General features: G+C 37.9%; 1 protein-coding gene and 1 long non-coding RNA gene across 3 annotated transcripts in view; both read right to left on the bottom strand.

Moving 5' to 3' along the window:
* Positions 1-23,454, bottom strand: part of LOC139756712 (uncharacterized) — an 83,118-nt gene that overhangs the window by 7,190 nt on the left and 52,474 nt on the right. The window contains exon 3 of one of the 2 annotated variants that reach the window (XM_071676395.1): positions 22,461-22,529. The exons of the other annotated variant lie outside the window; for it this stretch is intronic. Coding sequence (XP_071532496.1) covers positions 22,461-22,529 — 69 coding nt within the window. The remainder of the gene's footprint in view (positions 1-22,460; positions 22,530-23,454) is intronic. 2 annotated transcript variants of the gene reach the window in all.
* LOC139756711 (uncharacterized) lies at positions 12,280-21,866 on the bottom strand. Its single transcript, XR_011714421.1, has 2 exons — positions 19,784-21,866; positions 12,280-19,739 (listed from the first exon to the last, which is right to left on the bottom strand). It is a non-coding gene; the product is annotated as an uncharacterized lncRNA (long non-coding RNA).

The raw sequence follows: 23,454 nt of genomic DNA on the forward strand, positions 1-23,454 counted from the left end.
GGCCAGTGGAAAGGGGATAGATGTTATGATGAGGGATGGAGAGAGAGAAAAGACGTGGAGGATGTGGTGTGGTAGATGTAGTGTGGTAGATGTAGTGTGGTAGATGGAGCGTGGTAGATGTAGTAAGGGGTTGAAGGAAGGAGTGAAGATGTGATTACATTAATTATTGTCTTGATAAAGAAATAACACACTATCCAGTAACGTACTAGACATTTCTATAAAAGAATTATAGTATTGCCTTCACCTGACACACACACACACACACACACACGCGCGCGCGCGCGCGAAAGCGCACTTGGGAACTTATCGTATTTCATTTCTCCACGGACTCATAGGTGTACATATATATATATATATATATATATATATATATATATATATATATATATATATATATATATGTGCGTCAACACAGTCGCTGAAGACCGGGATGGTATTTTTTAAATTGAAAACATTTCCCAATGGATATAGAGGTATAAATGCCATTATATATTCCAAAATATATATACATAAAAAAGGAAAACGTAAAATTTGCTATTACCAATAACTTTGAAAAAAAAACACCTTTACAGATGATCAGAGCACGTTTGGTGAACCACGGAACGAGAGGCTTAGGTATTGGTAACACTGAAATACACCTTGAACTGTGGATACTCTATCATACATCAGACAGGAATACAGCTGTATAATACAGCAGTAAAATGTATCATGATACCGGCCAATTGTGTATGAAAAATGAGCGAGACAGACATTCAAAAGCGCTTTATGAAAGCGTTTGCATCAAAGGTCCCAGACTTGGTGCACGGTTTTCTGATAGCCTATAAAACAAAAATTCTCGTTATCCAAAAAAAAAAAGGACCGGGAACCAGGTCATCAACCTATCTGACCTGGGGGTCACACGGGGTCACGTAGTGACCAGCCATAATATATACAAAGTTTTGAGTATCAAACAATACTCATAAACCCAGACTTTTTGAGGCACAGCAAAATGATTCCACTCTTGTAGTAAATACAATGATGGTTGTTGTATTTAACGTGGGCTACACGCTACGAAATACAAAGAAACATTTTCTATGTTTTCCTCTAATGTTTCGTTCAATTTTCGTATGAATCACGTGACTTGTCGCGTCATTCGCCACAATTTCCTGACGTCATTCGTCTTATAAACAGATATCGCCTCAGGGGCTTTGTTTATCGTTTTTTGTGTAAAACGAAAGCAAATGTCAAATAAATTTCAGTTTTCTTTTCACACACACACACACACACACACACACACACACACACACACACACACGCACACACACATACTTATGATAGTTTTTGCTTTAAGAAAAATTGACATTAAAACGCGAAAAATGGTTGATATGGTTCATTAAGATACTAGTAAGTAGACAAAACCAGTCTTTGCTGTGTGTGTGTGTGTGTGTGTGTGTGTGTGTGTGTTATAGGCAGGTTATAAGGGATTATAGATAATTAGGTGAAACTCAGTGTCATCAAAATTCTTTCCTTTTATTTCTTCATCATCATCATCTGCCTCTTCTCTCTCGCTCTCTCTCTCTCTCTCTCTCTCTCTCTCTCTCTCTCTCTCTCTCTCTCTCTCTCTCTCTCTCTCTCTCTCTCTCCCACTCACTTTACACATCCAGCACACATGATACATCGCTCTAATTAGTCGTAATAGACACCCTCAGAGCGGGCCACTGTTGAGAACCCCATCTCTCTCTCTCTCTCTCTCTCTCTCTCTCTCTCTCTCTCTCTCTCTCTCTCTCTCTCTCTCTCTCTCTCTCTTCCCATTTTACATTTTGTACAACTATTCATCTTCTGTTGACCCGACCATTTCCCCGTTTGAGTTGGATTACCTCATTAGGGCTGGATTCGTCCACGGTCGTGTGGTATGGATTGCCAAGGAATTCAGTCAATTACAAGACTCATACAAATCTATATATATTTTCCCCATGTGTTACGAGGGTTTTTTTCCCCTTTGATTAACTTCTCAATACCTATAAACGTTTTGACAATTAACCTTGAGCTTCCACAGTAAACTTCTCGAAAAACGTTTGCTATATAAACTTTTCTAAGTAATTTTGATAGTCTTTGATGAACTTTTCTAATTAATTTTGATATTCCACGATGAATTTTTCTAATCCACTTTGATCATTCACGATAAACTTTTTCATCCACTTTGATATTTCAATACAAAGTTTCACAAACTTTTAAACTCACACTGCATATTTTTCTCAGCCATTTCTACCTCTTTCTAAATCATTTTGAATTAGATTTTCCAAAACACTTGTAATTCTTACAGAATTCTAATGTTACAGAAAAAAAAAGTTCCATACCTCTCAGATCTCTCTCTTATGCAGAGTTCTAAACCACTTGAATAAGTTCTTTGAGGACGCAAAGTTTTAATTCACGTGGATCTTTTGATGATAAGAAGCTATCAACACCTCGTGGTCAAAGAAGTTCCTTCACATTACAAGTTCCACAACCACTTTGACCTTCACACCATGAGTTCCACAACCACTTTGACCTTCACACCATGAGTTCCACAATCACTCTAACCTTCACACCATAAGTTCCACAATCACTCTAACCTTCACACCATGAGTTCCACAACCACTTTGACCTTCACACCATGAGTTCCACAATCACTCTAACCTTCACACCATAAGTTCCACAACCAATCTGACCTTCACGCCACAAGTTCCACAACCACTTTGACCTTTCCCACTATCAGTTAATCATTTCCTCATGAGCGGACTTCCCGTCTCACACTAACAGTACCACATGATCTAACATGATGAACCAAACACTGTCTTGTAGTAACAAAAGAACATCGAGTCTCCTTCAGTTTATGAAAGACAAAGCTGGAAGGCCACCGAGGAATTATGATAAGTTAGTTATTTCAGGGAATGACGCCTTGAATCGGTTACTTCAATTACGCCCCCCAAAAAAAAACTTTCAGTATTTGTTCTGACTCGTTAATGAGGATTTAAGTTACTCACATGTTGTTAAGTTACTCACATGAGGTTACTCATGATTCGCGTAAGGTTACTCACGCTTCATGTGAGGTCATTATTAATTGATATAAGGTTCTTCTTTTGAGAGAATTATCCTCAATGCTGTTAAGGTATTAATATTTCAATCTATACTTGGCTGAGGTTGTTAACTCACATCGACTTAATCTTACTATACTACTTTTATTTGTAGTACTTAATTTTACCCATTTATTCCCTATATCTGTCGATCCAACTACTTATCTGTTTAGATAGAAAGAGATAGCTGAACACGTAAATTAGTGGCAGTAATTCAACATTAGTAGTAGTAGTAGTAGTAGTAGTAGTAGTAGTAGTAGTAATGTTACCTTAATATATAAGTTTCTCATCTAATTCAAAAGTATATTAACCTAAAACTAAATTCCAGTAAAATTCAGATCTAACTATTCTCCTGAATACGAAATATTAGATAATTTGGAATTGAATCAACGTCTTCTTTCAGCTGATCCAAATACAGTAGTGGTCATGGATGCGACAGGTTAGCTCAGGTCAGGGCTACAGTAGTGGTTAGAGAGCCTGTGGGTACTGTGGGTTGAGTAGTGGCCCAACCAGTTCCCAAGAAGCTGACACACATGGTTCGATCCCCCTCCCGCAACCTCCTCATCCACCTCCTCCTCCTCCTCCTCCGCTTCCCACGTCCTCATCCAATGGCGTGTCTTGAGGAGTAATATAATTCTTGGGCTGGCCTTATCCACAACTCAACTCGCTCCGTAAACCCACCTCAATACAACCACTGATCAACAACCTTAGATCAGCAGCAAAACAACCATGATTTACCTAACACCTTACAACAACACCATTCTGTAGTCATATGAAAAATGAATCTATGGCGATGGGCTTGAGCGACGTAATGGTTCATCTCTCTGATCATAATAATCTCGGACCGGTCTACCATGGTTCGAACCCGGACAAGGCAGGCGGTTCACATCCAACCCAGCCAACCTCAACCCTCGAGGCCAGTCGGTAAAATAGGCACCTGTCATAAGCGTAAATGACTAGGGCGTATAACCTTCCGTTCTATGTCTTCTCCCACAGAAGAGAAATGAATGAGAAAATTGAAATAAACTTGAATATTGAGAATCCGTTGCATTAACTATGAACATTATAAAGCTAGTAGATGACACGTATGCTATTTCAGTATCGCATACACATTCTGTTGAGAATATACAACGAGGGAGGGACAGGATTTAACGCCGGGCATTTAAACCTCTCATATGAGGACATTAAGAAAATTAGAATGTGACTACAGACAAAGTGATCCTCAAATGTCTATCATGCAACGCTGGAGACACAAACTTACATTACGTTTTCTAGAAGTGAACAAGAGGCGATTAGACAGAGGAATACTAATGGTTATTATGAAGATAGATCAGAGGGAAGTAAAGTGCTAGAAACTTATCCAATCGCCGAACTGGAAATGATAGATTCAGAAAGAGAAATTTCGGGTTTAGTATTGAAACTAGTGATGAGGGCAAGTGTACTGGAAGAATGGAACCAGCTTAGTGAACGCCACAGACGCAACCACCCCAGGGTACTTCAGGGTAAGGGGTAGGTAGATACATGGCTACTATTGCTAGCGTGTGGAATGGTCCTCTCTCTCTCTCTCTCTCTCTCTCTCTCTCTCTCTCTCTCTCTCTCTCTCTCTCTCTCTCTCTCCTGAGACCCAGCGAGGCCAGCTGAAGCTTTCCTAAGATCTTTACACTCTCATGATTTGATTTTCTCCAACTCTCTCATTATCCAGTAAGGTGTAGTGTCGCCATGGCTCTTTATATATAAGAAAATACACTGAAAACCATGGCATTATGAACACCGTCTTCCACTGAACACCTGAGCATTATGAACACCATCTTTCACTGAACACCTGAAAATCATGAACACCATCACTGAACACCTGATCATCATGAACACCATCCACTGTACACCTGATCATCAAATTATACCCAGTTGAACATCACTCTGTCCTGTACACGCGAACTCTCCTTCATAAGTCTGTCTCACCTTGATACTCCCACATAATATCAGTCCTTGTAAAACTTGCACTCCACCCACATTTATTATTACATGTCTCATATATACTCTTCTTTATATGTGCCTCGTGCCCCTTCTCTTCTGATATATATATGTGTATATATATATATATATATATATATATATATATATATATATATATATATATATATATATATATATATATATATATATGTTGAGGGTCCTTGCAACACCTGAAGCAGCGAAGGTTTTTGCTGCTATAAGCGAAGACTTCGCTACAGAACATGAGGCCATGCACCTGTATATCAAGCATAGCTCATATCGCATGCAAGAAATAACCTAACCTGGCAGTTTTGTGAAGAAATATCGTTCATGTCACGCAGTCTCTACCAGAGATATTCCTGTGAAGGTCTTGAAATATATACGATAACTCTCTTATATATATATATATATATATATATATATATATATATATATATATATATATATATATATATATGTGTGTGTGTGTGTGTGTGTGTGTGTTTGTGTCTGTCTGTCTGTCTGAGTCTCTATCTGTTTGTGTGTATCCATTATTTATGTAGCAATGCATATATTTTCTTCTTTTCTGGTGCAGATGTAAAAGATATTTGCTACCTCTATCTACGACCATCCGTACTACCCTTGTCTCGCTCGTGTCGACGTCAAGTTCCCCAATATAACTGACGAACACTCGTGGTGGATTTTCGATTTCATTTCCCCCCTTCCCTGGCGGTAATACGAGGTGCCTCAGGGCGATAATTTGGGTCCAACGGTATTAGGCCACGCCTTGAGGCTATCACTAACACGATAGCCACTACAGTAAGTGTCATCTGTCTATAAACAATTGACGGGTGTACACTTGTTCATTCGTCAACAATCACCAAGAATGACAGAGACGACGAAGAATATCAGAAATGATACATGAAGAGCCAAACTTAAGAATGTGAGGACGTATCCTATACTTTCTGGTAATAAATGACCATGAATGTGTAATGCTCGGAAATCGTAATCAGGTAAATGTATCGGGAAACTGTTGAAGAGAGAAGAGAGGAGTGGGGTGGGAGGGGTAAGAAGAAGGGACGAGGAGGAGAATGAGAAGTTAGAAGAGGAAGAGGAGAATCGTGGACTGATTTAAGAAGTGTGTGTGTGTGTGTGTGTGTGTGTGTGTGTGTGTGTGTGTGTGTTCGCCTGTATAACCCAGTCAGGTGATGGAAGACCCGTCAACACTCACTCATTTCACACAGTGAACAACCCCAGGTTTTCTTCTCTTCCTTTATCAGAAATAAATCTTTTATATCTCGCTGTTTTTCTCCTTTATCTTTTCTTGTAAAAATCATGATTGAATACCTTGAGAAATTCTCTTGAAATTCTTTTTTTTCTTTTTTCTCCTGTCAAATATGATCGGGTTTTTTTTATCTATCATTCTTCTCTTTCAACTTTTGTCATTATTTTTATTGATGTGACATAGTCGCTTCTAACAAAAGCTCATCCAGTGATACGAGTTCTCCCGGAAGCCATCATTGCTTAACTTGGTTAATATATATATATATATATATATATATATATATATATATATATATATATATATATATATATATATATATATATATATATATATATATACAGAGATCCATCATACGTCAGGTTAAACCCTTCCTACGAAGTATTTTCTTGAGCAAACTCAAAAATATCATTTTGATATTAGGTTTCAAATATAGTTCTAAGAACAATATCCTTCAGTATCCCCCTGCCTATAGTATCAGCATCATATATCACCTTATACCTCATATACTCTTGTATGTTTACCACGTCCTCAAAGCTGATTTTTATCTAATTTGTCTTAACTACATTCAAACATAACATAGGAAGACAGACATCCGGAGATATGTTGGTCAACAACGAGATTATCAGCTAAAATACTCTTGGTAGTTTGCCACAGGAATATTTCATCAAACGTTGCTGATTTCTTAGAAATGATGATCCAGCTCGTTTTTGGAATACGAATCACATTATGAAGTAATTTATCTCAGGATTTATTTACCCCGTTAGCGCAAGTGAATCATTTCCACTTCTGTACTGAGTATTTTTCTTGTTATTTTCAATCGGATGTATCTGGTCACCTAGCGTTCTCTAGGTGAAACATGTCCTCGTGACTGAATTTGTCTGTTTCTTTGTTATGTCCAGAATTTGTATGAGATCGCCGATACTCTTCGATGTTTAGGAATGATTTATATGTCTGAGTCACTCCTTGTATAGCAGTTTACCTTTTCTATGTGTGTGTGTGTGTGTGTGTGTGTGTGTTTAATATGGAGACAATAAATGCATAGCATGATTATTAAGTGACCTGACCAGTGCATTATACAGAACGTGTGCTGTTTTCCGAACCCTACGTATGAAATTTGTGGCTGTAAGCTCTAGAATTCTACCCTTTATACTTACACTTAAACAACTGTTTTCTTTTTATACTTAAAGTCGTTGCTAACTACCATTCATAGCCTCCTCTCCTTTGACACTTATACTTAACTACACACACGATCTGTTGCGTAGTTTATCATATACAAAATATATCTGTCAGACAGACCAAGATGACCTGGAATGCCCAACACCTCTTTTCTTCATATTCTTGTTCGAGTCTGATGGAATAAGAGTATAAGACTGTCATAATGCTGATGTTAATGTCTCCCTAGAGGTTTATACATACTGTTGCAGGTTGTGATCAATGTTCTCCCCTTATTTCCATATCGACATGACAACATGACACCTTTTATGTGGCTTCTGCAACTTCGAGGCTTCAATATAAATGCATATATATTGAGAGAGAGAGAGAGAGAGAGAGAGAGAGAGAGAGAGAGAGAGAGAGAGAGAGAGAGAGAGACTGTGTTCCAGTGTTCCAAAACTCCCGGCATATATGTCATAAAGTCTTCTAAATTCATCGTTTCACGTTCCAGCTTGGGTTATACGACTGTATGTAGTAAGGGTTCCTTCCTATTCACTGACGTGGCTTCGAGCTGGAAAGTGTCTGAAACAGAAGCCCGTCTTAATGAGTGACACAAGTCTGGAAAAAAGATAAGCCTAGACCTAATGGTCAGTGGGCGGGGACTGACGTCACGGTCAGAGGGGATGGGGGGAAGAGAGAGCTTATGCACTGTGACGTCACGGTCAGTGGGCGGAGCTTCCGTATGTTACGCAGTGTTGAGAGAACTGCGTCATTTCTTCGTTATAAATTACTTCACCGGAGGGTCCTGGTGAAGGACGTAGAACCTGTCACACGCACACACAATATGTGAAGATGATGGCTGCATTACCCAGAAAAAATATAGATAATGGAAGTATACTAAAGTTGAGAATATGAACGTATATATATATATATATACCCTTAATCGGACATATATATATATATATATATATATATATATATATATATATATATATATATATATATTGGAAAGGATCACAATTTTGCGCGTGATCAAGATATTCCTATGAGTCCACGGGGAAAATGAAACACGATAAGTTCCCAAGTGCACTTTCGTGTAATAATCACATCACCAGGGAAGATACAAGAAAGAAATATAAATAGAAGTTAAGACTGAATAAATGTTGCTTCTTTGTCAACTGATCAAAGATTGGAATGAGTGAACGCAAATAAAGAGTTGACCTAAGGAATATTATTGATAGTAAAGATGTGAGTATTCAGAAAGGATCATCCATGTCAGAGAGTATCGCGACTGGATTAGAGCTGGTTCATTCTTATTCGTGAAAGTTATAGCTGAACAAAACAGATTATGGTTATTCAAAGCAACTCTTGACGGATCAAAGCGGTCTCAAAGTATTATGACTTGAGTCTTTGGTTGTCAGATAAACAGTCTTTTAACTGATCAAAACAGATTCTGACCCATCAAAGAAGACTCTTCTTCCACCAAGAATGCTTCCGGTTGATCTAAGAATGATCTGATTCACTATCAGTCGTTTATAAAAGATCAGAGTAAGTTCTGATTAATCGGACACAACGTTCTACCAAATCAAGAAAGGATATGATTGATCTTAATGATTAGTCCTGATCAAAGTAAGTTCTGATCAAAATAGGTTTTAAGTAAGGTTTTATCAATGCAAGTTTTGATCAAAATAAATTCTAATCATTTAAATCTTGACCGAAGTAAACTTTGATTAAAGTGCGTTCTAGCCAATCAAATCCATACAGGAAGGCGGATGATTGGAGTTTGATTTCGCTAGTGTGTACGTCGATAAGCGTCACTTGCCAGTCGCCTCGAGAACCGTAAATCAGTGAGCCAACTCTCTCGTCTGATACCACTTAACTGGACTCCATCTGATACTCTCGTTCCAGCTACTGGATATAAGTGAACGTATCAGTGGACCACATGAGATGATAAGGGTTAGTACCTGATGGTGATGCATAGTTCCATATAACACGAAGATATACAAGAGGATATAGCTTAATATCAGTTGTTATAAAATTAGAAATGAACTTTTATCAGATATTTTCTAAGAAAAGAGATAATGATAAATGAATCTGGTTAATGAATGATGGTTTATTATTGAACCCAAACATATCTATTATAACATTTGAATTATTGACGATTATATAAGTAGAATAATGATTGATATTGGATAATATGTGAATTACGTTGGGTCACATTCTGTAATTTTACATACTTAAAGTATAATATTAAAGGAATCCAGTAATTTTGAAATTTACGAGTGACTTTTTGTTGGCAAGTGCATGTTGGTGTTGGGTACCTGGAATATATATATATATATATATATATATATATATATGTATATATTACATAATGTTGATGAAGGAATGTCACAATATGTATATTTTGAGAATTATATTGAAGCATAGTCCCTTGCAGTAGTAGAAATGGATTATCTTACGGAAAAAGTGATGAGATGTATCTAACTGGAGGAAGAAGGTGAAATAGATTCATCATTAGGTCAGAAAACATCTATTATCATCAACCTAGCAGAGTTGGATAGATGGAGGAATTGATGAATATTCAAATTGCGGTTCTCCTGTTTCTCGTCAAACCTATATATACACAGTGCAAAACTCCCTCATCCCTCCTCCTCGCTTACTGCCGACACAAACAGACAATTAAAACCATTTGTTACTGTGACCTTCTAACGACGACTCTAACGACCTAACGACCGTGGAGGGGGGTGGGGGGAGGGGAAGACCTGGTGGTAGGTGAGGGGGGAGGGGGGTGGTGAGATAGTTAAGGGCGGAGCCTACGCCAAACGGACGCTTTCTATTGGCCAATGGCCAGCCGCAAGAGAGGTAGGCGGAACTGAGTACGGGTTTCCGGTGTTTGCCCCCGCAGGAGCCTGGCTACAACACGCCAGGAAAAGACAGAAATTCCGGTAATTTGGGACTGGTAACAGTGGCTGGTGGTTTAGACCTCCTGTAAACTGGTTCCGAATCGTAATTTCGTACGTGGAAGTTGGTGTTGTATTCGTATTCCTTTCGTGTCCTGCCAAAAAAATATTGACTCACGAAAAAAAGACCTGAGGTTGTATTAAGGTGTTGTTGGTGACTTTCGCAACTCCTGTGTGACGTATTTCTATAAAAAAAATGTTGAAATGTATAGGAATATATGAACGTAAATCCAGAGAAAGAGAAAAATCTATACAAGATATTCATCAATCCTTTTGGAGGTTGGTTTACTTATTGATAAACCAATACAAAAACTCTATTGACGAGCCAATCACTGGTTTGAACGATTGTAATGATTCACAGTATTTACGAGAATTATAGATTTCCGTATCATAAATCCCCCATACCCAACATTTTTGTTTCATTTACAAAAAACGTGACTTTCAGAAATCACTGCAGGGGTCATCTACTTACAATATCTACTTAAGATGTCGATCTTTAACTCCGGTCAGTTCACTTACATCATTCATATGTCATTCTCGTCTGTCATTCTTATCTGTCATTCTCGTCTGTCATTCTTATCTGTCATTCTCGTCTGTCATCGTCTTTGTCATTCTCGTCTGCCATTCGAAATATTCTCAGTTCTTGACCCATGTGATCCTCACACCATCAGATAAGCTAAGATTGTTATCTCTCATAATTGTCATTATTATGAAATATCAATTGTGTTATTATCTGAGATGATCCTGGAGTATGGAAATATACAAACGAAATTCACAATAGAAAACTAACGGTAGGTTGAGCACTGACTAAGACATTAGATCCATAAAACTACACCATATATATATATATATATATATATATATATATATATATATATATATATATATATATATATATATTATTTTTTTCTTACGACGCAGAGAGTGAAAAACTTATTGTCCAGAATTCATCACTTTGCGAAAACAAAATATGTGACGCATAATTTTTCAACAAACAGTAAACTCTTAATTAAAAGAGAAAAATATTAGACAATTATCTGGAAATTATATTCTCAGTATGCTTCCCCCCTCCCCCAACCTATCATGATCATAAACAAAATCAAATGATAAAATTGTTATCATTTTTATTATTATTATTATTATTACTATCATTATTATAACTATTATCATTATTATTATTATCATTATTATTATTATTATTATCATTATTATTAATATTATTATCATTATATCATTATTATTTCACAATTATGATATGAATTTTAGTAGTATTACAATTACCATTTTTCCGTGGTTTGGAAGTAAATTTGTCGTATACATGTATTTTAAGTGATAGCAAAGCATTCTCAGATGTAGCTAGTGAGTCTGAAATAAATAAATTGTAAATGTACTGAACAGTACGGGACAAGTGATGTATCTAATGTTGGTTCACACATTTCACATTGGTTAAGATTTATATGTAGCTCCTCCACTTTCATATATGTATATATATATATATATATATATATATATATATATATATATATATATGTATATATATATATATATATATGTATACAAAATCCTCTTTGACAAGTGTATATACAACATAGGTTAAGAAAAATTTTCTCTACCATATACACGAACACTTATTGTATATTGCGTAACCTACACACGAATCACAAACATCTCAATATGTAAACATTTTACGTATTGATCAAAAATTAGGTCTTAAATATGGTTAACATGCACATATTCTGCATCCTAGCTAATCTTTACAAACACTAAGTTTTGGTTAATATGAATACATACATCTTATTCTAATATGCAAATGTGCTATTTACTGGTTATCGAGTGTATGCAATACAGTTTGATGAATTTGTACATTTACTCTATACACATTAGAGTTAACTTACAGTATACACTCTATATGGTGCTTAGTATATATACACTTACAATTCTCGTAAACAGAAAATAAAGAAAAAATAGATTTTATACAATATAATCTAATTCCAGTCAATATGATCTAATATCATTCAATGTAATTTGATAAAGCTTTCCATGAAAATTGATATTAACTAAATTCGAATTGGCAGTTATAACAGACATTTTATTTAAAAGACACGATGATGTTAATTTCTTTACCCGGACATAAACAGCTACAAGGACATTGATATCAAGCGGCTCTGTCTGCCTGCTCATTGCATTAAAAGGTTTTATGACAGTCTTTGAGCAAGTCATTGCCAATATATCATATACATATATATATATATATATATATATATATATATATATATATATATATATATATATATACATATATATATATATATATATATATACATACATATATCAAACTAATAATGATGGAGGTGTTATTAGCACTTCCCGTAGGAGTTCTGAGTATATTTCTTGAAACTTTGCAATACACAATAAACAAATCACAAAGTTTCAAATCCCAACACAAGCACACAGGCTTGTATATCCTGTTGCCGTCATGGTACACTCTGGCGTGCAGTTAACAAGGTGTACAAGCCGGTGTGCTTGTGTTGTGACTTAAAACTTTGTAAACTGTTTATTTTGTATTGTAAAGTTTCAAAAAAGAAAATTATCTGAACTCCTACTGATATATATATATATATATATATATATATATATATATATATATATATATATATATATATATATATATATATCATAATGAAATTGTCAAATGCGAAAAGTTATGATTGGGAGAAGAGAAAAGATAGAAACATAGAATATCATGGACAGATTTCAGATATTTGTGTACTCGGAAGAAGGGAAGAGGAGAATAAATATAAAGGAAAGTAAAGATGTTGGGGAGAGGAAACAAGAATTTCAGAGAATAAGAAAGACAATTTTTCTCATATCGTCTTATGGGACTTGTGGGTAAACTAGAATGGAATAAGAAATATCCATAAAGATATTCAACCAACATGAAATGAGTTGATAACACTTCAGTTATCTTTCTTTGTTGCAGGTCAAGAAATAGATGTATATTTCTGAGAGAGAATAAGAGGATTGCACAGTAGACGAAGTAGAGAATGTAACTAAAGAATATGAAAACAGGCAATTGGTCTGTTAATGTAGATTATCCAAGAGAATTGATGAAATGATAGAGTTAAAAGCATGAATTAATCAGATACAATCATGGGACAAAGATGGAACTTTGGAAGAGTGGAGAAATTCTATGATGCTCCTAATCTGTATGAACCAGGGAGAAAAATGGGACAATGTAGAAATTAAAAAGGATTTCATCTGCCAATCGTGAGGATATATTACATTAAGTAACCATGGAAAAGGAAAGGAAAAAGGAGGACCACCTCTCAAAAAGGAAGAGATTTGGTATAGATGGGAGAAAGGTAAAGTAGAACCTGACCTTTGATTTACGAAAGATGATAAGAAAATTATTTGGAGTTATTCATAACTCTCTCAGTCTGGCTTGCAAAGACTTAATATAAGAAAAAAAATGGTTCGACTTGAAAAAAAAATTGTAGGATTGTCTGGAAGTGTTTTGGATCGTGTGGAAGATTGTAGGATTGCGCGGAAGAAGAACTGTATATAAAAAGCTCGTCATTAACATGTAATACAAGTTAAGACAGTGACACTTAAAAACCAAAATGACAAATAGTGCTCTTTTTACGGGTTTGTAAAGCAGCCGATCATCCAGTCTCCACTTCACTCTGCATCAAACATGCATAAAGTCATCAGGCAGTGTAAGGAGGGAAGTCCTAATAGAGTCATGAGGATAATGGAATATATAGATGACATCTCGTATACGTAGAGACACAGGGCGAACCTCCATGTAGAATTAAAAGTACGCCATGAATATTTTGCAGGCACAAAAAAAAGGAAGATAAAATCTGCAGAAATATTGGTTATAAGACCAAGAAAGGTTTTATATCCTTCGAAATGAAAGAGATAAAGTTTAACACAGTAAAGTAATTCACACAATTAGATGGTGTCATCTTTACAAGTGAGAGCGAAACTAAGCCTTCCAAGCCTCCCGCCTCCTCACCTTGGATGACTTGATTCCCTGGTGGTGAACTTTGAAAGATAACACGAGTGTCAACATTCACCATAAGTACCAAGTTCCATGATGTAATGAATATACAACCCCCCCCCCCCCCCCGACCTTCCGGCATACTTCTCCTCCATTAGCTCGACCGTGTTAATTGCCAGAGACTTTTAATTACAGTTTAATCCCCTTAAGAAATCAGATTTAAGACATGATTTAAGAAAGCATATCATCGCTGGACCAATATGCTTCACACGGTTATAAGATCTATGGTTGATCTGCTCATCAAGAAATAACGTCTAAACGTAACTGTAGGAAAGAAAAAAATACAAGAAAAAGAAAAATGATAAAGGCGATAGACGATGTAGGGAAGGACGTAGCTACAATGAGGCATTGGATCTATCTTGACCTATCCAAGGCAAATGTAAATGCTACTTGATATATACAACTTCGGGTCAAGGAAATGATAACTTATATCAATTTGCAAATATAATTAGAAATTTCACATATTTCTATCTTTTTATTTTATAAAATGGCTTTTTCGACCATATACATTTTTTACCAAATGGCGTCGTAGCTACGTCTCTTCCTTGTATATCAACTGACTGTTATATTCCTTTCTTGTATCTCCCCTGATGATGTGATTATTACACGACAGTGCACTTGGGAACTTATCGTGTTTCATTTACCCCGTGGACTCATAGGAATATATATATATATATATATATATATATATATATATATATATATATATATATATATATATATATATATGATTGATGAGAACTGCCGGAGATCGTCAGTACATACCAACTATGGACGTGGGTTCTTTGCCCACAGTGTCAGAGGTTTGTTACCATCGTGACCAGAATACATTAACGTGCTTGGAGGAGGAGGAGGAGGAGGAGGTCAGATGGCTCTGCCTCCTCCTCCCTATGAAAGGGTATGTCGCGGACGATCCCTCGCGCACGCCCCAGCGACTGGTTATTAACCCAGCGCAGACTGTAGAATCTCCGAGAGGAATTCCCTGACACATATCCCCTTGTGACTAAGCATCTCTACAGTGAATCTCCCTTTTTTTGTATCATAAAGAGAGAGAGAGAGAGAGAGAGAGAGAGAGAGAGAGAGAGAGAGAGAGAGAGAGAGAGGCAGACAGACAGACAGACATACAGACAGAGAAGATGAAAAACGTTGGAAGGGAGAAAGAAAGTGGATCAACTGTGTGTGTGTGTGTGTGTGTGTGTGTGTGTGGGTGTGGGTGATGTTTCCTCTATACTGCTGCAGGGTACAATTAATATCTTGAAGCTGACGATGCACTGGATTCTTCCTAAGCTGTTCTCTGAACCATGACTCGCTCTTGTCCCAGCCCTCAGAGAAAGGGATCGAATTCCAAGAAGTTTCGATGGGTTTCCTGGACGGTCCGACGACGGCTTGGCCGGCATTCTCCCGGAGTCCTTCATGCCTTTGAAGAATTGAGACTCTCCCAAAGAGCACGGTATGAAGTTCCTACGGTCCTCGCCACGTAGGAACTCTATACCTCGCTAACCGGGGAGCCGCCCTCAGGCAGGAACAGATGGCTTCGCTGACCGGGGAGGATAGAGGACTTTCACCCAGCCGGGAAGAACGTCCTGGATAACTTCGCTGACCCATCCATGGGTAATAAAGGGCCTCAGGAGATCACATGACTGGCCAGGATGAGGATGAGCTGTACCATAAGACCGTAAATCAACAGTCAGACTCAGCCGATCATCGGGGCCAAAGCGGCAACATATCATGGTCGTCAGCAGTCGAGGACGAATAGACGGACACACACACACACTGCGCAGCAGAATCCTTCAGCACAGGCGCACACTGAGGGACATGTTCCACTTCTGAACCAAGGAATGAAGAAAGGAAAAGAGATGTGTGCTCCACACCCTACGTAAATATTCGACATTTAATACCAAGGGGAGAATTTTAAGCATCTCTTATCACAATGTATTGTTTCTTCTCAAACTCCTTGTAAAAAGGAATCAACAATTACTAAAACATCAACCAATGAAACAAAACTAGAGATGTGGAAGCAAGAACTTCTTCTCACGCCATAAAAAAGGCAAACTATAATCATAAGGTGAAAGTTGTTGGCTATAACAGCAGCTGCAACGATTGGAGGAGACGATAAGGATAAGGTTCATGCGAGAGGCTTGTGGCTAGCTGGTCAAGGGACGATGATGACAGATAGCGACGGAGCAAAGAGGATCGTCAGAGATTTGTATGACACTGTTCAGGCCTTAATGATCATCACAGGTTCCTCTGTGTCATCATCCGTTGACGAAAAGGAATACACATTCCCGTCAAAGAACTTCTTCTTCTAAGGGAGTCAACAATCATTCTCCTGCTTCTGATTGTAGCGCAGTCTCGAAGCTGCAGCAACACCATACAAGGAGGTTCTATGTTCTTTACAATAAAATCGCAAAGAAAATTTATTTCCTAAAGGAATCAAAGGTTGTCTAAGAACGCAAACATCTACAACATGTACACATTTTCCAGTTACGTGGATGACAGAACGTCCCATGATCAGAAATAAACTCTAGAAAACATTAAAACAAAACAACGGTCTTTATATAACGGATGAACATCTATAATTGGACATAATGATTGGCCAGAATCATCAAGGTTTCATCACATCATCTGATAAATGACAAAAATATAATGAATTATAAAAAGTATCATTACTTTCACCATAAAAAAGATCATCACGACAGAGAGAGAGATTATGCAAACAACATACTGCCAAAGCTGCATTTTGCATGCATTTTATTAGACCATTAAGGCTGATAACCAAGAACATAAACGTGCATAACACGTCCATATCACAGTCTTTGTAGACATTAGAATTTAATGCCAAATCACCAGCTAGGGGCAAGACCGCGTTTGGGACCAGGTAGTAAGGATTAAGTGTCTCCAGTCACAGAAAGGAAATCATCGTAATTGTCCAAACTCCGACGTGCACTGTGACACATACAGACACACACACACACACACACACACACACATACACACATCTCAACCTGTCCACATTTTCAAATGCCAGTGCTTTGCGAGGTTCTAGAGAGCATTTGATTCTCTTTCAGAACTGTTGTATATAAACCTTTCGTGTGTTTCATGAAGGCAAGCTTTGAGACCTTACGTTTTCTTTTCTCTTTTCTTCTTTACACTTTTCCAATCTTTCTCTTTCGTCTTGGTCCGCCTGTTATCCTGTTATCTTTGTCCCTCTCCTGTCTTACTTCTTGTTTCATATATCGTTATCTTCGTCTCTTATCTCTCTCTTACGCCTTACTTTGCGTTCTTATCTCTTATCATATTTCTCTCTTCTATCTCTTATCCTCCCTCCCTTACTCTTATCCCATTACTCTCTGGTCCTCTTTAACTTCCCTAATCATCTCGTCTTATCAAGTCAAACATTTACAATGTTTAGTCACAATCTTATCAAGAGGATTTCCTTTATAATTCTAGATACAAAAAGAAAAGCAATTGGTAAAGATTTAGGAAGGACCATCTCGGTCACTGTCTACAGGAAGCGGTAGTTTAAAACACGTCATAAAAACGCTCAGAAAAACACACAAAAAAATACAGACTTCTTATACACTATTATAACTCAATATACAACCGGATCTAAACCCACAAACACGATGCTATAGCCAACCTATACGACCCCATAAGGGACTTAAATGCACTTCTGATAGCATTCAGACATGCAAAACAGATGCAAATAAAGTCCTTTGTCTCTCTTTGCTTCCATGAGCGGGGCTAAAACGCAACCATGTCGCCTTCACTGTCGCCATTTTCTAGAAGAATGACACACAAGGAGGAAAAGAAAACGGTGCCTCCCAGACAGAGAAAATTGTACCCACTTGAAATAATCTTGCATCACATTTTTCACCATTTCTGTCATAAACAGTAATTTCATAAATAAAAAAAAATAAACACTAAAAGTAAAACCAATACCTTCGGATATTTTTTTTTATCTACACTGAGGGAAAATAAAAAAAGAAATTGCATGAATTTAAACATTACTAAAAACCTTTAACATAAATTTCTCGTCTTCATTTTGCTGGGTAATGGGATGTGAAACTAGCCGTGTATGGCCTCGCTGGGTGGAGTTCGGAGTAGGGGTAAAGGGGAGAAAGCTAAAGGGAGTGTCTAAAGGAGTGGAGGGAGGGGGGACCAAGGGGTGGTGTACATGTAGAGGAGAGAGAGAGAGAGAGAGAGAGAGAGAGAGAGAGAGAGAGAGAGAGAGAGATATCTACAGGAAGAAATTATCTTTTACTTCAAATATCATGAGCTTGCAGGAAATAATGAGGGATAAACAGCGGAATAAATACGGGAAATGAGGTGGTGGATGGGGGTAGGTGGTGGAGTGGAAGCCCCGGAGGAAGGAGGGAGAGGATAGAGAGGAGAGAGAACGGAGGAGAGAAGGGAAGGATAGAGATAGAGATAGAGAGAGACGAGAACTGAAGACGGAAAATGAGAAAGATGAGAGAGTGAACAATGATAGAAAAGATAAGGTAAATGAACTGATAAGATAGACAGAAGAGATAAAGGATAAAAAGAGAAGAGACAGTAAGCTAAGATGGAATGATTAAAGAATAGGGAAATATAGATAGCTTAATTGTAACGAGAGGATAGAAGAGATGGGAAGCAAAACATAGATTAGATTGAGGAATATTTTGCATGGATAGAAGTGTAAAGAAGGAAGGTATAAGTGAACAAAGATGTAAGAAATAGATTCAGTAAAGTGTAGAGAATAATCTAAAGTGAACAAAGTAAAGATCACGTTGGAAGGGTGGCAACAGTGAGGACCATTAAGCCAAGGTCTCTCCTTCGTGTTGGCACACTGCTTCATGAGTTCGCGAACCAAGGCTTCACTCGCTCGCTATACACGTCTTGCCATATCAACTCAATTTTTGAGATATCTTCTTTATCTTTTACTGATCTCCGTACTTTCCTTCGAGATAACATGAAGCATAAACATTAAATACCCATTAGACGCGGGACATATACATAACGAGAGTGTGTATGAGGTCTTAAGACATAACATCTGAAGAAGGTATTAGAATTTATATTTATCTCAATTGGTAGTTATAGTTTGAGGTTGGCAGTCATATTGACCCTAGGAGCTGAGATGCCTAACCCAAATAACCAATGTACTAGACCATCATGTAGTAGTAGGTGAGGATCATTCATGTCTTACATCAACAAAACGTTAAAGGATGAACCTAGTAAACAACAACACAGAACCTAGTAAACAACAACACAGAACCTAGTAAACAACAACACAGAACCTAGAAAACAACAACACACGAAAAACAGAGACTTGTTGATAGATTTCCCGACAATATTTTTGTTACTAAATTATCACGTATCTAATTTTTACATATTCTTCAAAATCCAAATCAACTAAATTTAATGAAGTATTGATTTCATTTCTGTAGTAGTGTTGTATCAACATCACAATGCGAATTTGGAAAAATATTATGATTTTCATGTTTGTGTTTAGTTTAAAATGATACATTATTAAACTGTAGAGATAAAAATTCTTTGATTAATCATGGCTTGCATTATGGCAACACCTCGACCATGACTGTTGTCATATGAGGATTTGAGCATTAAAATGTCTTTACTTTGACTCGACTTAACCTTACACAAAACACACACATATAAGACGACAAGACCTCATAATTATACATAATAGCTACTTCCATGGTGGAGATCAGTTTAGATAATCTGTTTATATAATGTACATTACCCTGGCCCCTCGAAAGTTAAAGATATGACGGGATGATAAGGTGGTCAGCGGCCCCTCCCTGGGTAGGATCTAGTGTGTCAGGGATAGTACTGGGATGTGAGGGATATATATATATATATATATATATATATATATATGTGTGTGTGTGTGTGTGTGTGTGTGAGGATGGGTAATCGCCCTTCAGTACGACTTCAGACCATTTCCTTCAGTGAAACTTAACAATACAAAACATGTTACACAGAGGGTATCCACATCACGACGTGTAAATAATTTACAATGTTTCACATCGCGACACAAATCACAAAAGCCTGTACATCCATCTACTCTCACATGCAGTAGATAGTGTCTACTCTCACATGCAGTAGATAGTGTCTACTCTCACATGACGCTGAGAATACAAGCTTCTGCTATTGTGTCGGGATGTGAAACATTATAAATTGTTTACACCTGATGAGGCGGATATCCTGTGTGTAACATGTTTTGTATTGTTAACTTTCACTGAAGGAAATGGTCTGAAGTCGTACTGAAGTGCGATTACCCTTCATCATCATTATCATTATCACGGACGAGTGTGATCATCATCATAATTATCAGATAATAAACCATTATATCCTGAACATTACAAGCTTCTATGTACCTTTATTCCTTCCTCTCTGAATATTGTAAACGTAAATGAATGACCACTCAAGACTTAATACATCTTTCATACATATAGAATCTTCACTAATCCCAACAATAACTTTAGAATATATATATATATATATATATATATATATATATATATATATATATATATATATATATATATATATATATAATGCACCGTAACAGGTTGTTTGTTTGACCCTTGACCCCTCCCTCTACCTCCTCCTTCTTCATCTCCTCACTAACGACCCACTGACCTCACTCCAACACTGGCACGAAAAAGCTGTGAAACGTTTATGTCACTTAATTCCCGAAGTGTGAGACCAGGTCTTCGCAGCGTGTGTGTGTGTGTGTGTGTGTGTGTGTGTGTGTGTGCGTGTGTGTGTGTGTGTGTGTGTCCGGACGTCTTGGTGCGGTGTTCTGTAGCGCAGCTGTTGTTAATGTATCTCCCATGAAGGATGGGTAACGTGGGGCTGCATCATCCCCCACCACACATCTGTGACCTGTTGGACTGTGCTAGCTCTCTCTCTCTCTCTCTCTCTCTCTCTCTCTCTCTCTCTCTCTCTCTCTCTCTCTCTGTGTTGTGAGAGTTTTCAGACGCTAATGGGTTATGATTTCTCGCAATCTCAACCGTTTTAATCATTAAGACACAACGGTGTCGAATGTTCCTGGCATTTCCCTCATTACGACACAGTGGCTGGTAGTGTCGTTGGACCAATTCCATCTCCCCCTTCCCCCCCCCTCACTACGACACAGCCCTTGGTGGTGTCGTAAGGACCTAGTGTACGTCTCCCATTACGACACAATGACTGGTGGTGTCGCATATACCAAACATCTCTCCGTTTACGACACAGCGGATGGCAGTGTCGTAAGTCCCTCATATTTACGACACAATGGCTGGTACGATCAAGTCCACCTATTTCACCCCCCCCCCCCAAAAAAAAAAGATGACCCCCCCTCCCCTCCTCCTGCTCCCCCGACACTCTATTTAAGGAGAAGGTTAAGATCAGGCTCCACCCACTTAGCGTACTATCGCAAGTCTAGGTTATAAGACGCGCATGAAACCCATCATTAGCCTTACACTATATAATTTGTTACCATTAGCCATTGCTATTACTGCCCTGTAAGGGCTTCCAGTCTTTGATCAGGTATGGTGGACCTTTTTTTATATATATATACGTATATCTATTCTTTCCGTCAGGCTCCGAGAGACGCCAAGAGAAGAGAGAAAAGAGAGAGAGAGAAAGAGAGTTTGTGGTTGTTGGAAGATACTGTGTACTACCACCCACCTTCGTAAATCCGTAATTAATCCAGGGGATTACAAATGATCATCCCATTATTAATCACTTTCCTAACCACTCCCCCTCCCCCCATCCCCCCCCTCCCCCCCCCCTCCCCCCCTCTCAAAGGCCACGATTTTAAGGAAACTTCCTGAAGGACCGAAAAGCTGGCGGAAGAAGATGCTACGCCACGGAGGTCCAGAGGGACGAAGCTCACACACACTTGTGATAGGGCAGGTGACCCTTATGGCTGAAGGGTTAGTTACCACGGGTATGCCAAACGTCCATCCGGCTGTCATGAGATGTCGAAAATGCCTCTCTCCCGTCATGAAGACCTGCAAATGGCATCATTCTTTTAGTTTCAAACTCATGGCGAAAAAAAAAAAATCATAAAAGAACGACATTTATTCACAATAAATTGATCAATTACTCCCTACATTGAAAACATCATTGGATATTTCACTGGGCACAGGAATAAATTATCATAGATAATAATAAGAGAGAGAGAGAGAGAGAGAGAGAGAGAGAGAGAGAGAGAGAGAGAGAGAGACTTATATATGATATATACTACCATGGGACATGATTTCGTATATACATACGATGACCATATATGTGAGTAAATCATTCTCAACAGATCTACGATATGTAGGTAAAGTGAAATGGGTATAAAATTCGATAAATGAATTATCGTTCTATGAAACTGTTGCTAATGGCATAAGGTCATGCGGATGTTCAATTGAGTATGGTACATTGTTGCCTCGTTAATCCTGTCTGCACGATGGTACGATCGTTAAGCATGACGCTACGACGCTTCAATAAAACGTCACGACCCTTAAGTATGATGGCCTGACCTCTGACCTAACGCTTAAGGTTCAGGTCAATTGGTAGACCATCACACCCAAAAGGTCGTACCGTCGTACTTAAGAATCCTATCGTTGTGCTCAAAGTCGTACAATAGTTCTCCAGGTCGTACCGTAGTATTCAAAAGGGTCGTATTGTCGTGCTCAAGAATCGTACCGTACTGTTCAAGCAGTGTACCCTCCTGATTTAGTGATGTACCGTCGGAGGCAAGAGAGCGCAACTTGCCATCATTAGCATAAACATATGTACCCCATACTTGGAACACAGGCCAGTCCAGGGTAACCTAAGCCTCTGGCCATTTGTGCCTTCCCACTGGTTTTATACGATGATAAAGTTGATGATGGACTTTACATATTGCAACGCTTGGGCCCTTATAGCACGGAGGATGAATTACATTGC

Source organism: Panulirus ornatus, chromosome 23 (assembly GCF_036320965.1).
Source record: "Panulirus ornatus isolate Po-2019 chromosome 23, ASM3632096v1, whole genome shotgun sequence".
NCBI lineage: Eukaryota > Metazoa > Arthropoda > Malacostraca > Decapoda > Palinuridae > Panulirus > Panulirus ornatus.